Genomic DNA, 20,798 nt, shown 5'->3' with positions numbered 1-20,798 from the left:
GCTGTTTGTTGACATTTGTGATTCCACCTTTAATGCAAGTTATATTTGACGGATACACATTATGAAATCTTACCATACAGTAAACTTTTTTTGGACCTCTTACTTTAAAGTTCATTAGTTTGAGTTCCTTCACTAAATGTCTTGGTGGTGTATTCCTAGGCTGAACATATCACGTTTGATGCTCTGTTCTCATCCAGCTTGTAGGCTCTGCCCACAGATGATCAGTCATGAGGTGTCCAGGAGTCACTCTCTGGGAGCTCCTAATAACCCTTCCAGGGTTGGGGTACTACCATCCCCAGCCTCAACCTGCACAAGTCTTTCCAAACGTTCCAACCTGTCCCATGAGGTCCAGTCTAGAACGCACCTCCAGATAACAGAGAAACTCTCCACACCCCAGCATGCTCAGACAGAGGGGGTGGAGCCCCAGGAGGGCGTGTCCTGGGCTGTGACCACCCCTCTCAGGGCCTGTAGCCTATCACGGTGCAGGGGGTCTGCCCCCCCGGCCGCGTGCTCGTCCAGTGACTGTCGCATGCAGGTTCTGAGGTGCTGGATGCCCAGTCCGGTGGCAGCAGAGATGGGGACCACGTCGCTGAAGAGCATGCTCTTCTTGGGAACCATGTCTTCAGGCAGTAGGTGGAAAAACTCTGCAGTGTGGAGGAACACAGAAGAAAACACTGTAAAACTATGTTCTGAAATAGACAGAGCCAGAACACAGGGAGTGGAGGTAGGGTGGAGCTTGTGGTGAGGAGGTTACCATCCGGGTTGTTCAGCTGCTCCAGCAGCTCTGCCAGCCTGTCCTCTGCACCAGGCAGGTCCATCTTGTTCACCACCAACACTGCACGCTTGGAGATGATCTCCTCTTTGTACAACTCCAGCTCCTGACGACAGACAGAGACAATCAGAAGCAGAGAGAATCTGTGTGGAGGATTACAACTATTTGAAGATAGGGTGGAGAGAGTTTCCTGACGGGATGAGAGAAAGCAATTCACATATGGAAAGAATTGTGATCATAGATCAAAGAGGGCAATAGAGTGGGACAGAGAAAAGAGGGATGAATTCAGAGAGCTCAGGGCTCTCCCTCTCTCCCGTGTCAGCAGGAGAGGGAGTAATCATCCCCACTTCTCTTCTTCTCTCACCTTGGTTAAAAGCTGCACAGCTTCAAAAGCCGACCTGAACGGCGTGTTGCTTGCAAGCTGGAAACCGCAAACATCCACCTACGACAGGGACATGACAAAAGTGTGTGGACAGGATTTAGCTGCGTCACAGCGTAACATGGAGATGGTAAAAAAAACAACTCTGGATTAAGTTTACAATAGAAAAGGACAGCTCATGATCATCCTAAACTGTATGTGAATGTTAAAGAAGAAAGCCTTCTAACAGTTCTTCATGCTCTGTTTAGACTTGCTGCCATGCCACCTACCTGTGTTTAAAGCCTCCAGTCTCTAAACAAGAGTTGCAAAGAGGTCTCACATATTAGGGTTGTCTTGGGTTCAGACTAGCATTGTGTGATGCTCTTACCACAAACAGCAGTTGCTTGGTCCTCTCCACATGTTTGAGGAACTTGTGACCCATTCCTTTGTTCATGTGCGCTCCCTCAATCAACCCTGGTAGGTCCGCTACAGAGATCTACAGCAATAGGAGAAGAACACATGGAAACCTGCTATCACCTGGTAACAATGCAGTCACAAGACAGAAGAGGATGTCCTCTTTAATGTCTCTTACCTGTTTAAAGTCTTCATACATGACTTGGCCAATCTCTGGCCTTAGAGTGGTGACTGCACAATAACATTTTTAGACACATTAAAAACATTTAGAGTTTTAGACCTCAGTAGATGATGCGTGATAAACTGAAAGAACACAGTAAACTGTGTGTGTGTGTGTGTTTGAACTCACAGGCATAGCTGGCGATCTGGGGTTTGGCATGACACAAGGCTTTCAGTAGAGAAGACTTTCCTGCATTGGGGAACCTGATGAAGAAGAAAGATGAGGTCATATGAGACGATCTCATGGCTATTTACTGTCATGCTAAATCAGGTCAAGTACGCCAGTCTTTCTCCCTCACCCCACAAGGCCCAGGTCTGCGATAAGTTTGAGGTCCAGCCGGATGTGTTTGGACTGGCCCTGACTGGGCTGGAACCCGGAGTGGAAGGACCCCCCCTGCCCCCCTCGGGCCACCAGCACACTGTCTCCTTCCACATTCAGCTCACCTACAGTAAGAAGACAAACACGTCAACAGACGTCAACCATCTTTGGCCAACCACCAATCACATCGGTTTCTGACTCACCAATAACTTTTCCATTGTCAGTAGTGACGGTAACACCAGTGGGCGCATGTATCTGCTGGTCCGGCCCTTTCTCGCCTTTCAGCGCCCGGACGCTGTTAACACACAGTGTGAGACGAACTGGGGCCACGAGATAAAGGGCAAAACCCTGGCATGTCAGTCTGACTTACCTACTGTTCATTCCTACTCCAGCGACGAAGCGTTTCTGTGGATACTTATCCTTGATCTTCTTTAGAGTAATTTCTTTTTTTGCCACCACCAAAACATCTCCGCCTTTCCCTCCCTGCCCCCCGAGCCGGGGTAGCCCCATCCCTCCGCTGCCTCCTCGGACATAAAGACGCAGGTTGTCCACGAAGTTTCCATACTGTGGAGAGTTGGAAGGGGGAAAGGAAGATAGCAGCTATTTGTATTATTACACATAAAAGAACAAATAACCAAAATAGAAAAAGTAACTGTAAACACAGATGTACACCTATATCTACATTATCTACTAACTAGTTCGATTTCTTGACGTCTGAAAAACTAAACATTTTACTTTGTTTGCATATTATCGTCCCCCTTAAACGAGATGACTCTTATTTTCTGTGACAAAAGGGCTAAAAGCAGGTGTTAATAGGTGATGGTGGAAGAGCTAGTTTAAGTGTAACTACCTAGCTAGCTAGCTAGCTTGAATACCCACGTTGTAGTTCTTATTTACCGTCAGCACATACTGGTTTTGGATAGTTAGCTCTCTACTAACCTTCCGGAAACAAGTCCTACTCATCCAGACCATTTTGAATATTGCTCATACGATCACTTTCATCACCAGTAGACAGCAAACTGGCTAGCAAGTTAATGAACGAAGGTCAATGAGCGACAACAACACAGAGTCCGCTAGAAATCGTTGGCTTGCTAGCAAAAGCATGGCCTACTGTCACACGCTTGGGTGGGCGGGATAATAATTATCGCTGACCACTGATTGGATTTGCTAAAAGTCGATCAAAACGTAAGCAAAGGTTTAAGTAGTCAGTTTAAGACATTCTCTGCTAGTATTATTAAAGCCCACTATTTGGTCAACTGTTCTGTGAAACAAACACAAAAGGAATGAAATGTAATTATTAATACATATATAAAGAGATACACGTATACAGGCCTGATACAAATTATTACAAAAGTATAGCTTATAAACAAAACATTTTTTTTACAATGCGATAGACTCTAAATAGCCTAGCCTAATGTAGGCAAAAAATATAACGTCAAACGCTTTCGGTTTTTTTCCGTGCAATGTAATATATTCCTTTGGGTCGACTACTCCTTTTAAACTGTATTCGTATTCATCACTGATTGATTGGTTGATGTCTCCTCTCATGTTAGATCAGGCTGTTGGCCTGAGTATTTCCTTGAGCTGCGTGCGAGCTGACAGCTTGTCACCTGTATGACGCGGGACGATGTGGCTATAAAATAGTCAGTCAGCTCATATGTTCGAAAATCATAAGGCAGTTGTTGCAGGCTGGGAGACAGCCCACTCATCGCCTTGTACTGTAAGTAGCGTAAATCTTCTTGAGAAATAAAAAAAACATAGCATATTTCTTGTTGGAAATGTTTATAGGAAACAGACAATTTGACTGAGGGAAAGACATGTTTATTTAGTAACTGTGTAAATACAGTAAAGATATATTGTTGATTACTTGAAAATCATATTAATCGACACACGTGTTAGTCGCAGGATGCATGAGAAGATTAAACGCACATAACGAGATTCATTAATTGGCCTAAAACTGGAGCAAACATTTCTTAGAAACGCTGGAAAATGTAATTTGTCACATTAATAATGCATGTATGGTTAATGGGTTACACTTTATTTTTTTTCCTCAGTTTAAGATGTATAAAGTTGGGCTATATTATATATACGTGAATGTACGTACATGATAACTGGATTGTTTCTGTCACAGCGCTGGATGATGTTCATCGACCCGGGACAGGGGGGGCCTCTCCTGTGTGTCCTCCTCGCTCTCTGCGCTCCTCGCTCCGCCGCCATGCCCAACCTAATTATAGGCCCCGACGGTATCGGTAGGTCTCCGGGGCACTTGGGAGAGATCGACCCGGGCTGCTGGGATTCTTCATCCCTTGCAGTGATCCAGACGAGGCGGCTGCGGGTGGCAGACAGCGTGACAGCTCTTTGGGACTTCATGACTTTTCTCCGCGCGTCGCAGCAGCAGAGGCACAACGACCTCTTTCTGGACCTTGCACAACACTTCTGGGCCATGTACGTGGACTGCGTGCTATCCCGTGCGCACGGGCTGGGCAAGCGCTACACCACCCTGTCCGAATTTAGAATCACGGAATTCTCCCCAAATTACGCACGGAATTACGCATAGTGTGGGTGCAGATTACTGAGCACAGAATTCTGCACCTTCCCACAGACACGCTGGTTGGGTCGATCAGTCCCATAAATTGGGAATTGCAAAAAAATTGAAAGCAAACATCGTGTCATCCTAGATGACCCACCTGGACGTTTGAGGGTAACTTGTCACTTTTGTTGTTTTACCAACATGTAAGACAAAACAATTATAATACGATTTAAATATATGATTCAATGTTATACAAATAGCATATGTAGGGCCTTATAGAAAAGACCCAGAGGCCACAATAAATTAACAATAAAAATCGGATAACATGAAAGTTGTTGCATTTACTTTTTATACCTGCTGACTGCATGATGGATATCGTGAACTAGATGTCTTTGTGTGGTTATCCTAAATAACTGTCACCTAAAGCTTTGAACCACACAACAATCTATTTCCCTTGGGAGGCACGTGCTTTTGTCTCTGATAGATTAAATAAATCCTGTGGTAATGAAATATATAAAATTATATTTCTGTTTTAATGTCAATTTTTACAATGGTTATAGAAGATGGCATTCCCCAATGGCTAAAACAATTGGGCACTAAATGCCCTAAATGCGCTAAATGTAGCCTATTCCTAAATGTTGTAGCATTTTAGAAAGATTAAAAAAAAATAAAGTCACTAAAGCCAGTTAATGCTACAGAAAGACTGAATGCCGTACCAGGCTGCTCACGGTTCGATGTTTCTACGAGCCATGAGAAGATGATTTGTCGGAATCGTAAGAAACTGATCCAGGATAGAGCTTGAAACGAAAAGGTCTATGAATCTGGGCTCGCCTTCTTTGCCTGTCGATGCAGTGAGATGCGCATGTGATACACAAATCAAACACAGCCCCCGGCTCCTTTCTCCTTCAGGACAACAGAGATGTGTCTTTAGGGCGTCAGAAACGGTTATGTCTGAAAAACCTCTGATGTGTTCATACCTAGCGGTCCACTTCTATTAAGTGAGGGAGAACAACATAGAGCTCTCCCACTCTCTGTCTCTCTCTCTCCGGGGGCGGGGGGGGGGGCGGGAGAGAGAGAGAGAGAGATAGAGAGAGAGAGAGAGAGAGAGAGAGAGAGGAGGGCCGTTATCTCATGACTTTGGCTCAGTAGGTCCTCCCACCGGTGACTGCCTATTTATACAGTTAAAACTGCGGCCGTTGGCCGTAATAAGAGGAGCGATTGGGAGACTGACAGATAAATCGCAACGAGGTAAGTTGCCTTGCGAGACATAGCTGCTTTCTACTGAAGAGGTTAATTCTTAAAGAATGGCCGTGAGTGTGTGTGACCTAAATTATACAAGAGTGATGCCATAACTGCTCTTTGCATGCATGTGCTCATGTGTCGGATCCATAGAGGTCGAATCATCTGAAACAGCTAGACAGAGCGATGAAGATGAAAGTGCAGGTCCGATAGTGGGAAACGTGTACACGGTCCAAAAACGCTATGCATGTCCCACTGAAATACAACAGAGCAGGTTTACTATATAATACAAAATCTTCGACAATGGTTGTGGAATAATTCACTGTATTTATACGGTAGCAATGATTATTCTGAATTATAGTTACAAATATTTGCAACATGACGGGCGTGATATCGTTTTAACCCATCTTCGTGGTTGCTGTAGCAGACTGATACAAATCAGTTGAATGACAAAAGGGTCGAAAAAAAATGAATGTCAGTTGTAGCCTACAATAAATGTAGCCTACAATAGGCCTACTGTACTGTATAACTGAACAGAATAACGATTAATTTTTATAAAATAAAATAAGTTCGTGCCCTACATATATGATTCCTCTATAGCCTGTACACATGTCACACCACCCTCACACGAGCGCGTGCACACACCTGTACAGACAGACCTTCAAACAGGCAGCACGCAGACATCCCAGCCAGGCACGAGATTATTTACACAACAGAGTTGTTGTAGAGAGGTGTTTTTTAGGCTATACGGCATCCAATTTTCTTCCTTAACACAAATCGTCACTTTATCATCCGCCCCCCTCCTGTTGTGTACTTGTCACATATATTCAGCAGGGAAGTTAAACTGTAAACTCTGTCCTGACATGTTTGGTTGAAGTGGTTTATTAAGACAGATGACACCTGCCAGGAAGACACAGATAACATGATCCACTGACTTGATATAAACAGAACAGAATAATTTACCTTCAATAAAAAATAAAAAAAAATTCACACTGTCCTAAACTACAATTATATTATTAAACATAAATGGTTGAGTAAACACGATGAGTAATTATATTATTAAATAAAGATGGTTCAAATAGATTCCCTCTTTGGGGTGCAATAACAGGAGAGTGTTGGAGCTTAGTGAGTTCCCTGTTCAGTCACACCGACAGCACAGCACAGCACAGCACCTAGCACCCCCCCCCCCCCTCAACACAACACATGAAGAATCAAACAAGCAACAATGCTTCTGATTTCCTTCTATCTCTCTATTCTCTCCTCATCCCTTTTGTCCTCCTCTTCCCCCTAGTGTGAGTTAACCATCTGAATGTGAGGGTGTTAGTAAATGGGGCGGTGGTGCGAAGATGCCAGCTTGTGTCTGCCAGCTCGAGGCATGGCTGGATCCAAACAGGGTGTGCAATGTGTGACCAGAGACCAGCTCTGCCAGGGGCAGGTCAGGGGGCAGAGAGCAGGGGGAGGAGAGGGGTGTTCAGGGGGCAGAGAGCAGGGGGAGGAGAGGGGTGTTCAGGGGGCAGAGAGCAGGGGGAGGAGAGGGGTGTTCAGGGGGGAGAGAGCAGGGGGAGGAGAGTGGTGTTCAGGGGGGAGAGAGCAGGGGGAGGAGAGAGGTGTTCAGGGGGGAGAGAGCAGGGGGAGGAGAGAGGTGTTCAGGGGGGAGTCGGGGTGGGGGGGGCGCAGAAGTTTGGATGATGATGGTTGTGGAGCAGGTAGGCGGTGCTAGTCATGTAGCTACTGCAGGTGGAGGGGGGGTGTTTGGTTAGTATGTGTGGAGGCGGGCGGGGGGGGGGGGGGGCTGGACCCGGGCCTGTCGGCATGCCAGGGCCACATTCCCACTCCACCGGTGAAAAGGGCGGCAAAGACATAAACAGCCCAGGCAGGATTAGGGCTCACCGGAGGAGTGATCAGGGGGATTTGGCGCCCGGCTGGCACACAATGGCACTGTCACATAACACACAAACACACACTCTACACATGCTCACTGGCATAGTTTCACAACAGACCTGAGCCGACATAAATCTGATTAGAACTCCCTTTTGTCAGGGAAGCGGTGTTAGGAGTTAACAGAGGCTCTCCTCGCTGCAGGCCTTGCTGCAGGACTAGCCTGTGGAGGGGGAGGGTTGTGATTGTGGCTGGTGCAGGGACGTGTGTGTGTAGAGAGAGGGAGAGTCATGCATGTGTGTATGTGTTAGGGAGGGACAATAACAGGATCAATAGAGGTTTTTTGTTCCCACTGTATGCCTTTGTGTGTCAGCTGATTGCGACAGACAGAGGATTCCGCTCAAATCAAACAACAACAACTATAGCAGGGCTGACACCTGGGCTGAAACAAGGGCCGGTCTGGTTCGAACCTGTCCCAGCTAACAGGAGCCTTATGCAGGGGGCACTGAGGGGGCAACAGCTAGGGCTCCACACCCTCTGAGCTGATAGGGGAAAAAACTGTTTGTTTTGCACTTTTAATCAATTTAAAGAGGGGTTTTCCCCTCCCTTTTTCTCTCTGTCTCTGTCTCTCTGTGTCTCTGTGTCTCTGTGTCTCTGTGTCTCTGTGTCTCTGTGTCTCTGTGTCTCTCTGTCTGTGTCTGTGTCTGTCTCTGTGTCTCTGTGTCTCTGTGTCTCTGTGTCTCTGTCTCTCTGTGTCTCTGTGTCTCTGTGTCTCTGTGTCTCTGTGTCTCTGTGTCTCTGTGTCTCTGTGTCTCTGTGTCTCTGTGTCTCTGTGTCTCTGTGTCTCTGTGTCTCTGTGTCTCTGTGTCTCTGTGTCTCTGTGTCTCTGTGTCTCTGTGTCTCTGTGTGTCTCTGTCTCTGTCTCTCTGTCTCTCTGTGTCTCTCTGTCTCTGTGTCTCTCTGTCTGTGTCTCTGTCAGTGCCGGCTCTGGCTCTGGCTGCAGCCATGCCTCTTCTGGAAGAGACGACCCTGCCTCAGGAGCACCCACCCGCCCTGCCTGTGGTCATCATAGGTGAGCTGTCCCTCTTCCACCTTCATCGAGTCCCTATCACACTTCTTGTGTGAACGTGTTCACTCTTCTGTCTTATAGTACATTAAGATATCAGCACTAACATCTTTTTATTTGTTTTCCTATTTAGGCAATGGTCCTTCAGGTATTTGCTTGTCGTACCTGCTGAGCGGGTATAAACCCTATCTGGACACCAGCACTGTGCACCCTAACCCTGTACTGTACAGGAAACTACAGGAGACCAAGCACCTGCCCATCACTGAGCAGGTACACACACAGGAGCTGAAAGATATACCACCTTCTACACATTCACATGCAACTACGCAATGCCTAGTCACAGCACGCTGGTAAAACAGACAGTTCAGCGTGGCCTCTCCCCCTGCAGGATCTGGAGTACCTGAGTGAGGGGCTGGAGGGCAGGTCAGGGAACCCTGTAGCAGTGCTCTTTGACACCCTGCTGCACCCCAACGCTGACTTTGGCTACGAGTTCCCTCCAGTGCTCCAGTGGAGGAGAGAGAAGCAGCAGCACATCCCTCACCTGGTCCTGGGCAGGGCCAGGCCGGGAGGAGCCTGGCACGTGCGTTGACCCCAGACACCTCGTCCAGCTTTCCCCACCTCCCTTTCTGTCTGTCTTTAACTCCTTTTACTGTTCCCTTTGACCCTGTGTCCTTACCCTCTCTGTCTCTCTCTCCTGCAGGCGATGGAGGGCTCCATGCTGACCATTAGTCTTGGTATCTGGATGGAGCTTCCTGGTATTAACTACCGAGACCTGATCAATGGCAAACGCAGGTATGGAGAGGAAGGGGCGGAGAGACAGAGGGAGAGAGAAAGAAATGGGAGAAATACTGTCTGGAACATTCACTGTCTGTTCACAGTATGTCCTGCCTGGCCATAGTCACAGATCAGTCATCTTATTTTATCACATCCCTCTCCCTCTCTATCTCCTCTCCTCTCCTCTCCTTTCCCTATCTCCTCCCCCCCCCTTCCTCTCCTCTCCTCTCCCTCTCCCTCTCCTCTCCTCTCCTCTCCTCTCCTCTCCTCTCCTCTCCTCTCCTCTCCTCTCCTCTCCTCTCCTCTCCTCTCCTCTCCTCTCCTCTCTTCTCCTCTCCTCTCCTCTCCTCTCCTCTCCGCTCCCCTCCCCTCCTCTCCTCTCCTCTCCTCTCCTCTTCTCTCCTTTCCCTCTCCTCTCCTCTCCCTCTCCTCTTCTCCTCTCCTCTCCTCTCCTCTCCTCTCCTCTCCTCTCCTCTCCTCTCATCTCCCCTCCTCTCCTCTCCTCTCCTCTCCTCTCCCCTCCCCTCCTCTCCTCTCCTCTCCTCTCCTCTCCTCTCCTCTCCTCTCCTCTCCTCTCCTCTCCTCTCCTCTCCCTCTCCCTCTCCCTCTCCCTCTCCTCTTCTCCTCTCCTCTCCTCTCCTCTCCTCTCCTCCTCTCTAGGAGCGTGACAAATGACAGAGCCACCCCAGAGGAGATATTGTCCTACTACAGGAACTATGTGAAGCTGATGGGCCTGAAGAAGCACTTTGTTGACAATACCTACGTGACCTCCGTCCAGAAGTTGAGCCGGGGGCACGAGGGGGAGGGGCTGGAGACTGGGCCTGGGGGGGGAGGGGACGGGGGTGGAGGTGAAGGGGAGAAGGGGGGTTATGAGGGGAGGGGGGAGAGAGTGTAGACAGCGGTGGAGGGAGTAGTCTTTGGGAGGTGAGGGGATACCAGCAGGTGCAGGGGGGCACCCATGTCCCCTTCTGTCTGTTTGCAGAGAATGTCGTTCTGGCCACCGGCGCATCCGATTCACCAGCTCGGCTGGGCGTGGAAGGGGAGGAGCTACCGTTTGTGTTCCACAGTATCTCTGACCTGGGATTGGCTGTGAGCCAGCAGAGGCTTGGGCCAGACTCTGACCCGGTCCTAATTGTGGGGGCGGGGCTGAGCGCGGCAGATGCTGTGCTGTGTGCCTGCAGCAGCAGCATTCCTGTGCTGCACGTCTTTCGCAAACATCCAGACGACCAAGACCTCATTTTTAAACAGCTCCCCAAAACCCTGTACCCAGAATACCACAAAGTGTTTCACATGATGCGCTCCCAGAGCCACACCAGCACGACGGGCTCTGCTCAGGGACCCCAGCCTCCCACCCTGGCCTCTTCAGTCTGCGCTAAGATGTGCTCCAAGCCCCAGCATGCCCCCACCAACATGGTCCCCTCTGGTGACTCCAGCCTGTTCCCTGACTACACCAGTTTCCCAGAGCATTGTGTGGTGTCCTTCCAGCCTGACATGAAGTGCATCATTCAGGGGAACAACTCCCTCAAGGCATTCAAGGTCTCTATGGTCCTGGCTCTGATCGGGAGTCATCCCAACCTGTTTTTCTTGAAGGGCCAGGGCCAGTACCTGGGTTTGGATCCCACCAAGCCCATCTCCTGCAAGCAGAATCCCATTGACATCCAGCCCTACACCTTTGAGTGCACCAAGGAACCAGGACTGTTTGCCATGGGTCCCCTGGTGGGAGACAATTTTGTTCGTTTCTTGAAGGGCGGAGCCCTGGGAATCGCCTCCTGCCTGCTGAAGAGACAGAAGAAGAAAGAGAAGCTGATTGTGAACGGAGGAGGAGGAAACTTCATCTAAGAAGAAAAAAGGCTCAAAATAATCCTGGCTTTATCTTTATCATGCTTCTCAGCATAGACAAGAAATAAAGTCGCGTGGTGGCAGCAAAATGATTTTTAAAATGTATCTACTCATTGTGTATGCAGTGTTTAACTATTGAAACAGAAGCTTTCTTACTTTTTCTGAGGAAACTGCAGAGAGAGGGAGGGTGGGTCCCACCACCCAGCTCACATGGTTTCCCTGAAACATGACGTCACGGAAGGTTTGTCCGTCTTGTAGTTTGAGCTGCAGCGATGCTCTAGTGTCACTTTTCCAAGCGGATCTTCATTTTCTTTTGTTTTGTATCTGTTCACAACGTGTCTTACAGTTAAATTCAGTACAAAACAGATGTTCTGGATACCTGATCATCTGTCTACTAGTGAAGAAGTGACCTTTTCTTCACTGCTCATCATACTGCTCATGTGATCCATTTTCAAGCTTTCAGGAGAAGGAAATACAGCCACAGGACTGTTCATCTCGTTAACAGCTTGCTTCTTCCTGGTTTGGTTTTCTATCAGTGCCAATTTAAGACCCCAGACGCATCTTTCAGGTAATGGACTGAGACATAAACGACAACAAATTCTACAAACTGCCCATTTTACCTGTAATAACAAGCTGTTGCATTGACAACCAACTGCATTTGGATGATGTGAAAGAAGATATGAGAGATGATGCAGTTTAAGTGCCACTGACAATTGAAGAAAGCTTTTTATCGGATGCATCACAAGTGTGCTGTTAGGGGAGTTGGTGCCATAGAAGTAGAATTGCTAGCATGGACTTTCTAATATGTAGAACAGACAACATTTCACTGTTTTGGTACGACTCAAAGGCTTCCTATGCAAGTGCTTTCACTCAGATACCCGAATGTATTCCGGATCAGAAAAACTCTTCGCTTATTTACTTGCGAGTCAGCTGACTTGGCATGAGATAACACATCCAGTGATGTGACAGAATGCTAGACTACATTAGCATGCTAGAACCCGTGATCATAACTGGTTATTAAGGACATAGCTGTTAAAACACACTTCCTAGTGGTCTAACACTGCAGGCAGTATCTATGCCAGTTGGTCAGTTTTTCATCCTCTCAGTGACATTTTTAGGACCGCATCGCAGCCACCATACGCCTCAGAAGTCAGCTGGCATTGTGCCAAATACGTGTTTATGAAAAGCTGTGAAGACTGAATGTAGTTTGTTCATTCATCATTTCCACTGACTGGTCACCTTTGGGATGTGGCCGATGCAACGCCATGCCCGGATGTCCCTGGAAAGGCGCCCCTACCTGGGTGCTGCACCGCAGAGAATCAGCCCACCCTGGATGGAGAGCTGATAAGACTACAGGTTTCAACAGCATGAAAGCAAAACGCACGACAGGTTATCTGGTACAGCTTTTCTTTAATAGGTCGGGTGGAATCGATTGTCGGCCATATTGCTTGCTCCTATCCAACCCTGTCACATCTGTGCTAGGGACCCACAGATCAGGGAGTAGACCTGGAGAGGACTGTCTGAAGGAGAATTCAGATTGGCTGTCCTGTTGTTTCCCAGGTCCCAGCTCTCTGGTAGAACCTGGAGGAGGGGGTCTGGTAGAACCTGGAGGAGAAGGGTCTGGTAGAACCTGGAGGAGGGGGTCTGGTAGAACCTGGAGTAGGGGGTCTGGTAGAACCTGGAGGAGGGGGTCTGGTAGAACCTGGAGGAGGGGGTCTGGTAGAACCTGGAGGAGGGGGGTCTGGTAGAACCTGGAGGAGGGGGATCTAGTGATGGCTAACAGGGAACAGCTGCCCGGTGCATGAAGATATCAACTCCTTTTCTGTAATACGATTTTAATACATGTTTTGTACTCGGTATTTTTTATTATGGACAAATAAAATATTTTAAAAGCTCTTAACATGAAATACACTTCATCACATTCTTTACCGCCAGTGCCTGAATTAACAGCTTGTGTATAAAACAATGAATGGGAACGATTGCCTTTGGCACAGGCATTTTTTTGTACTTTTTTACCTTTACAAAATGTTGAACTACTAATGTAATACTCATCCACTAATGTACATAATTAGAGAAGGATGTGTGTGTGTGTAGGGTGTGTATGTGTGTGTATGTGTGTGTAGGGTGTGTGTGTGTAGGTGCTGTGACAGTTACAAAACACTGACAAATTCCACAATAAACTAAAAGTCACAAAGTTAGTCCCAATCACAAAGTCTGGATCTCCAACTTCATTTTCTCTTGGCAGGTTTAGGGTTGTACCTACATACACACAGACACACAGACACACAGACACACAGGCAGGTTTAACTGAGTGTGCAGAGACTCCATACAATCAAACCTACAGTGAGGCTTTTAGCTTTCCTCCTCCATCATTCCCGAATGTCCTAAACAACCTTCAGAGCAAACATAAAAAATAGGACCAATTAACTACTGCCCACATGGCAGTGTGTTTAAACAGCTTCAGCCAAACATCCTTCTCATAAACCACGTCTGCTACCCTTGTGCAGACAGACCCCCAAAATAAGTGGCTTGTTTTCTCAGTAGACGTCCCTGTTGTTTGGCCACGCATGAGTGATGACTGGCTGAGTATCATGACTCAGGGATCAAACTACTCAGTCTCACACACACGTAAAACACACGCAGACACACACGCTTTTCTGCTTGGACAGGGAAAATGCAGCAGCCTTAGCCTCTGCTTACATCACCTCCGTTACCTGGGCAACCACTCACAGCTGTGACGCAGGAGACAGGAGGCTCTGATTGGTCAGAATGACAACAACAAGCTAAAATGGCCTGAAATTCCACTCTCTGAAATTTGTGTTCTTTGTTCCTGATTAATTAATGATTATAATTGTTTTAAATGGTATATTTCTAACATGACCAACTTCCATCTGGAGTTAGAAAAGGTATCAAGCTCAGAGTAAATATTGAGGCCAACCTCATCTTCCACCTCACTCTGTCTCATGTACCCTGTGTGTGTGTAGGGGAGGTGTGTGTGTGTGTGTGCGTGTGTGTGTGTGTGTGTGTGTAGGGGTGTGTGTGTGTGTAGGGGTGTGTGTGTGTGTGTGTGTGTGTGTAGGGGTGTGTGTGTGTGTGTGTGTGTGTGTAGGGGTGGTGTGTGTGTGTGTGTGTGTGTGTGTGTGTGTGTGTGTGTAGGGGTGGTGTGTGTACAGCATCATGGTAACCCCCCCCCCTGCCCTAACCCACACATTCTCAGAACCATCTAGAAGCACTGCTCGTCCTCACCTGAAGAGGTCATCTCCCAAAGTCTCCTCACACCTGCTCTGTCGCTCCTCCTGAGACACACACACACACACACGTTTAACTTGAGCAGGAGAGCAGGGGAGCAGGGGAGCAGGGGAGCAGGGGAGCAGGGGAGCAGGGGAGCAGGAGAGCAGGGGAGCAGGAGAGCAGGGGAGCAGGGGAGCAGGGGAGCAGGGGAGCAGGGGAGCAGGGGAGCAGGAGAGAGGAGAGCAGGGGAGCAGGGGAGCAGGATGCCTCCAGGCAGGCCATACCTCTGCAGCCTCCCTCAGCCAGTCGTCCAGCTCGTGACTTGTCCCCCGATGGTGGGCCAGGAGATCCGACCCACCAATGATGTTGGGCAAACCCTCAGTAGCAGGCACAGGGACCTGACACACACACACACACTATATATATATTAAACGTTTCAGGATACAAGCACACACACACATTTAAGGTGCCTCCGGCCAGACCCTCGTGCCATGATTCATTCCAACCAACCTTTCGGAACCGTTTGAAGTTCTTCCCCTGGCTGTGTCCGTTCACCGTCCGGCTCGCAGGCCTGGTTCTAGAAAGTTCCGACACCATGAGGGACTTGAACTCCACCTGGAGCAGCCTGCGGGGCAGGTCCCCATCCTCCATGTCTGCCCCCTACAGGCACAAAACAACATGACCACCCAGCCCACGGCCACAGGCCCTGTTCAGACGGGTCTCTGCACACCAGACTCACTGGGACTTCCTGTTTGAGTGCGGAGGATTCAGGACAGGCACCTAGCTCCGCCCCACAGGCACCTAGCTCCGCCCCACAGGCACCTAGCTCCGCCCCACAGGCACCTGCGGCAGCATCCTGAAGGGGGGGGGGGGGGGGGGGGGGGGGGGCTGGTTAGGGACTATGTGTACATCAGAGAAGACACTAAACATCCTTGTCTCACTCTTAAAAGTCCATTATATCATAGTCATATTATATCATATAACAAAACACTTCTCTTCTGACCCCAACAAAAGACACCTCCTCATCTTTGACTTCAGCCTGCAGGTTGGTGTGGGCTGAAGAGCTCTGCTGATGATCCAAGCGTGATGTCTGATGTAGTGTGGTGTGAGCAGCGTGGTGTCTCTCCGGATCAACCTGCTGTTTCTTGCTGCCTGAGGCAAGTGCCGTCAGCGAACCCTGAAATCTACCGGCTGAACCTTCCACTGGATCCAGGGTAACCCTCTGATTGGGTGTTCCATGTTCCTCTACTTGAAGACGTTGTTTCTTATTGGTGGAGGTATGTTTTACTGTCTCTTGGGCCTGCTTTCTATTGGTTGAGCTCTGTTCCAACTGTGACATCTGCTCATCCTCAAAGTCCACCATCTCTTCAGACATGATTGACTCCAGCTCCTCTATCTCCATCCCTCCAGCCCTGCTCCCCTTAGGCACCTCGTCCTCCTCCATCTCCTTCCTCTTCCTGGTCTGCAGCCCCTGCTGGGCAGGGCTGGAGGACCTGTCTGACAGAGGCTGCCCAGGGAACAGGTCGGCCCCTGAGGCCTGGGTGCTGACAGGAGGAGCCTTGGCACGGTCGGTGGACGGAGAGTGAGAGGTCGTCTGTGGGCGTGTCGTGGTGTGTGTGGCGTCAGAGCGCGGCGGCGCTGATCTCTTCGGTTCTGACTCAGCAGGCAAGCCCTCCTCACGTGGCCTGAGAGACAGAGAGAGGAGGAAGAGGAGAAGAAGAGAGAGACAGAGAGAGGAGGAAGACGAGAAGGAGAGAGACAGAGAGAGAGGAGGAAGAGGAGAAGAAGAGAGACAGAGAGAGGAGGAAGAGGAGAGAGACAGAGAGAGGAGGAAGAGGAGAAGGAGAGAGACAGAGAGAGGAGGAAGAGGAGAAGAAGAGAGACAGAGAGAGGAGGAAGAGGAGAGAGACAGAGAGAGGAGGAAGAGGAGAAGAAGAGAGACAGAGAGAGGAGGAAGAGGAGAGAGACAGAGAGAGGAGGAAGAGGAGAAGAAGAGAGAGACAGAGAGAGAGGAGGAAGAGGAGAAGGAGAGACAGAGAGAGAAGAGGAAGAGGAGAAGGAGAGAGAGACCGAGAGAGAGGAGGAAGAGGAGAAGGAGAGAGGAGGAAGAGGAGAAGAAGAGAGACAGAGAGAGGAGGAAGAGGAGAAGGAGAGAGACAGAGAGAGAGGAGGAAGAGGAGAGACAGAGAGAGAGGAGGAAGGAGAGACTGTCTGTGAGGATCACTATGTATTCCCACAAGCAGCAGCAGAACCTTCCCTGCAGAGAAGAGACACTTACCTTTTCTTGTTGACAGACTGGAAGAAGCTGGTGAGGGAGGACTGTTTGTGTGGGGAACCTTGTAGCAAAGGTTTTGGTTTCTGGTGAGAGCCTTTTTGAGGGGACATCTTCAGACTGCCACTAGACTGGGGAGGCGGGGCTAAGAACTTTGACACGGTGCAGTTGCCTCTCCCTGTAACCAATGACAGCATGACCATGAAGTCTAAGAACACAGTCTGACATCTATCCAGGAGCATGTTTATGTCCTCATTCTAATTCACCAACCTCGGGCTTCTGGCTCTGTGCTCCTTGACTTTGGGACGCCTGTGTCCTCTGTGGCGGGGAATGATGACATCATGGTCTCTGCGACGGTGCAGCTGACAGCCTGGTCCTGGCCCGGGGAGGGTTTGGGCCGGGTGGGTCCCCGGCTCTGGTTCCTCTCTGGGGTCTCTCCTACCGCCGTCACCCCACTCAGGTCCATCCTGGCCGGGGAGAGACAGGACACATGAGCCCGGCCCCCTGGAGGTGGGACATGGGTGTTCTGCAGATGGTTTGTTGTGAGGGTGTGTGTACCGCTGGGAGGTCTCTGTGTTGACAACATATGCTGTGATGTTCTGTGATGCTGCTTGAAGCACAGTCTCCTCCACTGCAGTGTTCTGAGACAGAGAGGATCTTGGAATAACACGTCTCACCCGCATTGAATCTGAAAACAAACATTACAATTAGTTAAATCATCAACATACACAAAGCTGTTTAACCAACAAAAAATATAAATCCTAAACAGTGAAGAATTCCCAAAAGGTTTTGGACTATGAGACACACCAACCTGAGTCTCCCATTTCATTGGATGGATTGCAATACTTGTCACAAGAAACATAAATGGCAGCCAATCCAATCTCAGACTCAGTGATAAATCGACATCCCTTCCTGTTTAGTTGAGGAGAGGAGAAGGGAGGGAAGTTATTCACAATCAAGTGACAGAAAAAGATTGTTACTGACTCTAGCCTATATTCAGAGATATTTGGGAGGCAATTATTGGGCCTCTTTCTAATTGTATTCTCTGGGTGATCCACTCTAGATTACAGAATATAGGGAAGAGATGATGTGAAAGAGAGTGTGTGTACTTCTGTAGAATCTGTCCTACGGAATCAACCCATTTCCTGGTGGACGGTGAAATTGCCTGGGAGTTCCCTGTTACTATGTCAACCACACAGCTCCATGGCGACTCCAGGAGTGACACGGGCAACTGCCCCTCCTCTAGGAGCTGGCTCCTCCCTCCTCCAAACGTCACTGCTGAACTCAGGCGTTTCAGCTGCCGGGACGAGCAGAGAACAGGACAGATGGACAGATGGAGAGAATCAGACTTTTTAACAGAAATGTCACCCAGTCGCTTGGTCGACTAGCTGAGGACCCATTTCCCAAAACATATGTTGAGCCGGATGCAATCATTCAACCATAAACTCTAATGGAAGTCTCTCATAGATTACTTTATTACTACTCTCGTATCATGGGACTACGTGAGGTGAGACGCAGTCCATAACTAGGTTTAGTTTGACATATACTCGGAGATACAGAGGAGATTGTGAAACAACCATGCGACAGTTTCACATCTTAAATCTTCAGTATGACCAGAGCCAGACATACCTGTTTGGAGCTGAGGAAGACAAAAGTCCTGTCAGTGAAGAGACGTTTGCGTTCCGGCCTCTCGCTCAGGTCCACTTCATCTTTATTCAAGCTGGGCTCGTCAATATCCGGGTAGAAGCTACCACCCCAGGAGAGATGAGATGAGTCAGTACAGCGTTAGTGGCAGTACAGCTTTAAGGAGTGCAGTTGTTCTAAGGGAGTAGTGACAGGGTCTATAGTGTGTGTGTGTGTGTGTGTGTGTGTGTGTGTGCGTGTGTGTGTGGAGGAACCTACCACTCCACTTTAGGCTGCTTCTGTTTCTGCTGAATTGCTTTAATGAGCTCAGAGAAGTAATTCTGTTTAACTATGGGTCGACAGCACAGCAGAGCGCATATAGTCTGCGTGGAGGGAGAGGAAAAGTAAGTACACATGGACACACACACACGCACACGCACACACTCTCCCTGGAACCACTCACACAAGTTCTCAAACTGACCTTGATGGTGACTTTGACTGAGGGCATGACCAGGTAAGTGCAGTCTTGTGTCCAGGTGTTGACCATTCGACCTCCCAGAGGAAGCAGGGCTTGAGACAGGGAGGTTTTACCCTCCATGTCCAAGCACGATGAACAAACCAGAATCACCTGGTGTTCGATTCTAGGACGGGAGATAGACAGACCGTCAACACAAAGTCAGTCAGACCCTTGCAGAATCTTATACATTTTTCTTATACATGCTTGGTCTCAAAGGTGTCTCAAAAGTAGGCTTTCTTCAAATAACAGTGACTAGATGTACAACGTCCAACCTATGAAGAGGACCTCTAGGCTGAGTGAGGAGACTGCTGTGCTAACCTGAACTTGCTGTGGAAGACCCCAAACGTTAGTCTGTCCCCTGACTTCAGATTCCTGGGTGTGTCTCCAGACAGCTGCTCTTCATTCACAAACGTGCCGTACTTAGAGCTGTCCTTTACCGTCAGGGACTGGGGGAGTAATCAGTAATACATTATGTATCTATAAATCAATCAACAACAAATATGCAGCTTTGCACAGATACAACCAATTCAAATATCTGATCATGCCAACAGAGGTTAAAGTGTCAGAAAAAGGTAAGAACAAGGGGGGAACAAGGTGAGAGGTGATTCTTATATCAAACAACCATTTTGTCACTCTCGTGACAAAATCTGAGCGCAACATCAGCTGGTAAAAGTGCAGTAAACAATCCAACAGCACCATCTACTGAGATACAAACATGACCACGTGATCGACTCCGGACCAGAAGACGGGTTCCTACTTCACACGTCAGTCAAACTGTAAGGCTAGTTTCGTGTTAGCTTTTGCTCCCACACATCCACACCCCTTCTATACCGCAGTCTCACCTGATCACCGGCACTGAGGTGTGCATGAACCCGGCTGATAGACTGGTCGTTGGGCAGAAGGACGTCACAGCTCTTACGCCCCACCACATAGTCTTTCCTGGGCAGAAGGTAGTGGGCTGCACCTGTCCCGGGACCTGACATGGAAAGGAGATCAACAATGAAGACCTTCGGTGTCTTTTCTATCTTGGTATCGAGACACTAAGCTAATTCAAGACTAGCCAGCATGCTTGCCTGCGTAGGCAAAGTCTGCTAACCAGAAGCTTTTCTGAGATACACTCGCAACATCCAAGCTAGCTATTATTTGTCTTGTGAAGTTGGAGCAAAATATATTCTTCTGGACTGCTAACTGTGTCAGGATGGTATCCGTTGTGAAAACCCAAATGCATGTGTTACCTTTAACTTCTAACGGGATCAGTATCCACATGGTTTATTCATGAAAACAAAACTTTGCACCGTGTCTACACCTCCGCCCAGCGCCAAACTGGCCTGCTCTCTCGACCTACTACTACGTAGAACGTATGCGCCCAAATAAGGATTATATTTCAAAATAAAAGTCCCTAATGCTGTTATTGCAATCAAGCTTTGGAAATGGTGACTTGGAATGCTGAGATAAAAAACAACCACCCAAAATTCAGCAACTTTGACAAATCTGTTTATTTCAACATCAAATTCATACACTCACTCCCTACCTACAGCAAGTGTAGGAAATATACATTTATAAGGTACATTTTATAATAGACATCTAGTCATTTGCACAAAATACCAGAGGGATTTGATATGAATACTAACAACAGTTTTGTACTTTTGCAGATATAACAAGCATGAGTTTACATCTATTAGGTACATTTTTCTTCCAATAGTGTGTTATATGCATCACAGGTAACTTGAAAAAACAAAGGAACTGT

General features: G+C 48.4%; 3 protein-coding genes across 4 annotated transcripts; 1 reads left to right on the top strand and 2 right to left on the bottom strand.

The window, feature by feature from the left end:
• Positions 1-2: 2 nt before the first annotated feature.
• On the bottom strand, positions 3-3,204 carry gtpbp10 (GTP-binding protein 10 (putative)). Its single transcript, XM_084669046.1, has 10 exons — positions 3,022-3,204; positions 2,453-2,646; positions 2,286-2,377; positions 2,063-2,207; positions 1,894-1,967; positions 1,723-1,775; positions 1,519-1,626; positions 1,137-1,214; positions 755-878; positions 3-644 (listed from the first exon to the last, which is right to left on the bottom strand). Exons 1-10 carry the CDS (start codon positions 3,052-3,054, stop codon positions 403-405), a joined length of 1,143 nt encoding a protein of 380 aa, XP_084525172.1. The 5' UTR covers positions 3,055-3,204; the 3' UTR covers positions 3-402.
• Positions 3,205-8,734: 5,530 nt separating this feature from the next.
• On the top strand, positions 8,735-11,473 carry osgin2 (oxidative stress induced growth inhibitor family member 2). The gene is given in 6 exon segments (XM_084671449.1): positions 8,735-8,801; positions 8,929-9,065; positions 9,184-9,375; positions 9,496-9,587; positions 10,230-10,453; positions 10,456-11,473. Coding segments are annotated over 6 exon segments (1,665 nt in total). The 3' UTR covers positions 11,409-11,473.
• Positions 11,474-13,226: 1,753 nt separating this feature from the next.
• Positions 13,227-20,407, bottom strand: nbn (nibrin). Of its 2 annotated transcripts, none has more exons than XM_084669037.1 (17): positions 20,287-20,407; positions 19,894-20,027; positions 19,370-19,497; positions 19,016-19,175; positions 18,814-18,917; positions 18,541-18,658; positions 18,021-18,208; positions 17,723-17,823; positions 17,470-17,599; positions 17,182-17,378; positions 16,918-17,089; positions 15,643-16,324; positions 15,379-15,495; positions 15,150-15,299; positions 14,924-15,037; positions 14,655-14,704; positions 13,227-13,667 (listed from the first exon to the last, which is right to left on the bottom strand). In XM_084669037.1, exons 1-17 carry the CDS (start codon positions 20,315-20,317, stop codon positions 13,637-13,639), a joined length of 2,607 nt encoding a protein of 868 aa, XP_084525163.1. In that variant the 5' UTR covers positions 20,318-20,407; the 3' UTR covers positions 13,227-13,636. The 2 variants fall into 2 exon arrangements, with proteins under 2 accessions (XP_084525163.1, XP_084525164.1); XM_084669038.1 differs by having other exon boundaries at positions 15,658-16,324.
• Positions 20,408-20,798: the final 391 nt, after the last annotated feature.

Source organism: Hypomesus nipponensis, chromosome 2, assembly GCF_054491055.1.
Source record: "Hypomesus nipponensis isolate SF chromosome 2, ASM5449105v1, whole genome shotgun sequence".
Classification (NCBI taxonomy): Eukaryota; Metazoa; Chordata; class Actinopteri; order Osmeriformes; family Osmeridae; genus Hypomesus; species Hypomesus nipponensis.
This window is presented reverse-complemented; position numbering and strand designations above follow the sequence as displayed.

What these genes read in the sequence shown, in the direction of transcription:
- gtpbp10 (XM_084669046.1), bottom strand. Translation starts at nt 3,054, where the DNA reads ATGGTCTGGATGAGTAGGACTTGTTTCCGGAAG. An exon ending in TGACAATGGAAAAGTTATTG is followed by an intron (nt 2,208 to 2,285) that starts GTGAGTCAGAAA and finishes TTCTTACTGTAG; the next exon opens with GTGAGCTGAATGTGGAAGGA. An exon ending in GCAGACCTGGGCCTTGTGGG is followed by an intron (nt 1,968 to 2,062) that starts GTGAGGGAGAAA and finishes CTTCTTCATCAG; the next exon opens with GTTCCCCAATGCAGGAAAGT.
- nbn (XM_084669037.1), bottom strand. Translation starts at nt 20,317, where the DNA reads ATGTGGATACTGATCCCGTTAGAAGTTAAAG. An exon ending in AAGCAGCCTAAAGTGGAGTG is followed by an intron (nt 18,659 to 18,813) that starts GTAGGTTCCTCC and finishes CTGGGGTGGTAG; the next exon opens with CTTCTACCCGGATATTGACG. An exon ending in TTGGGAGATGACCTCTTCAG is followed by an intron (nt 13,668 to 14,654) that starts GTGAGGACGAGC and finishes GTGTGTATGTAG; the next exon opens with GTACAACCCTAAACCTGCCA.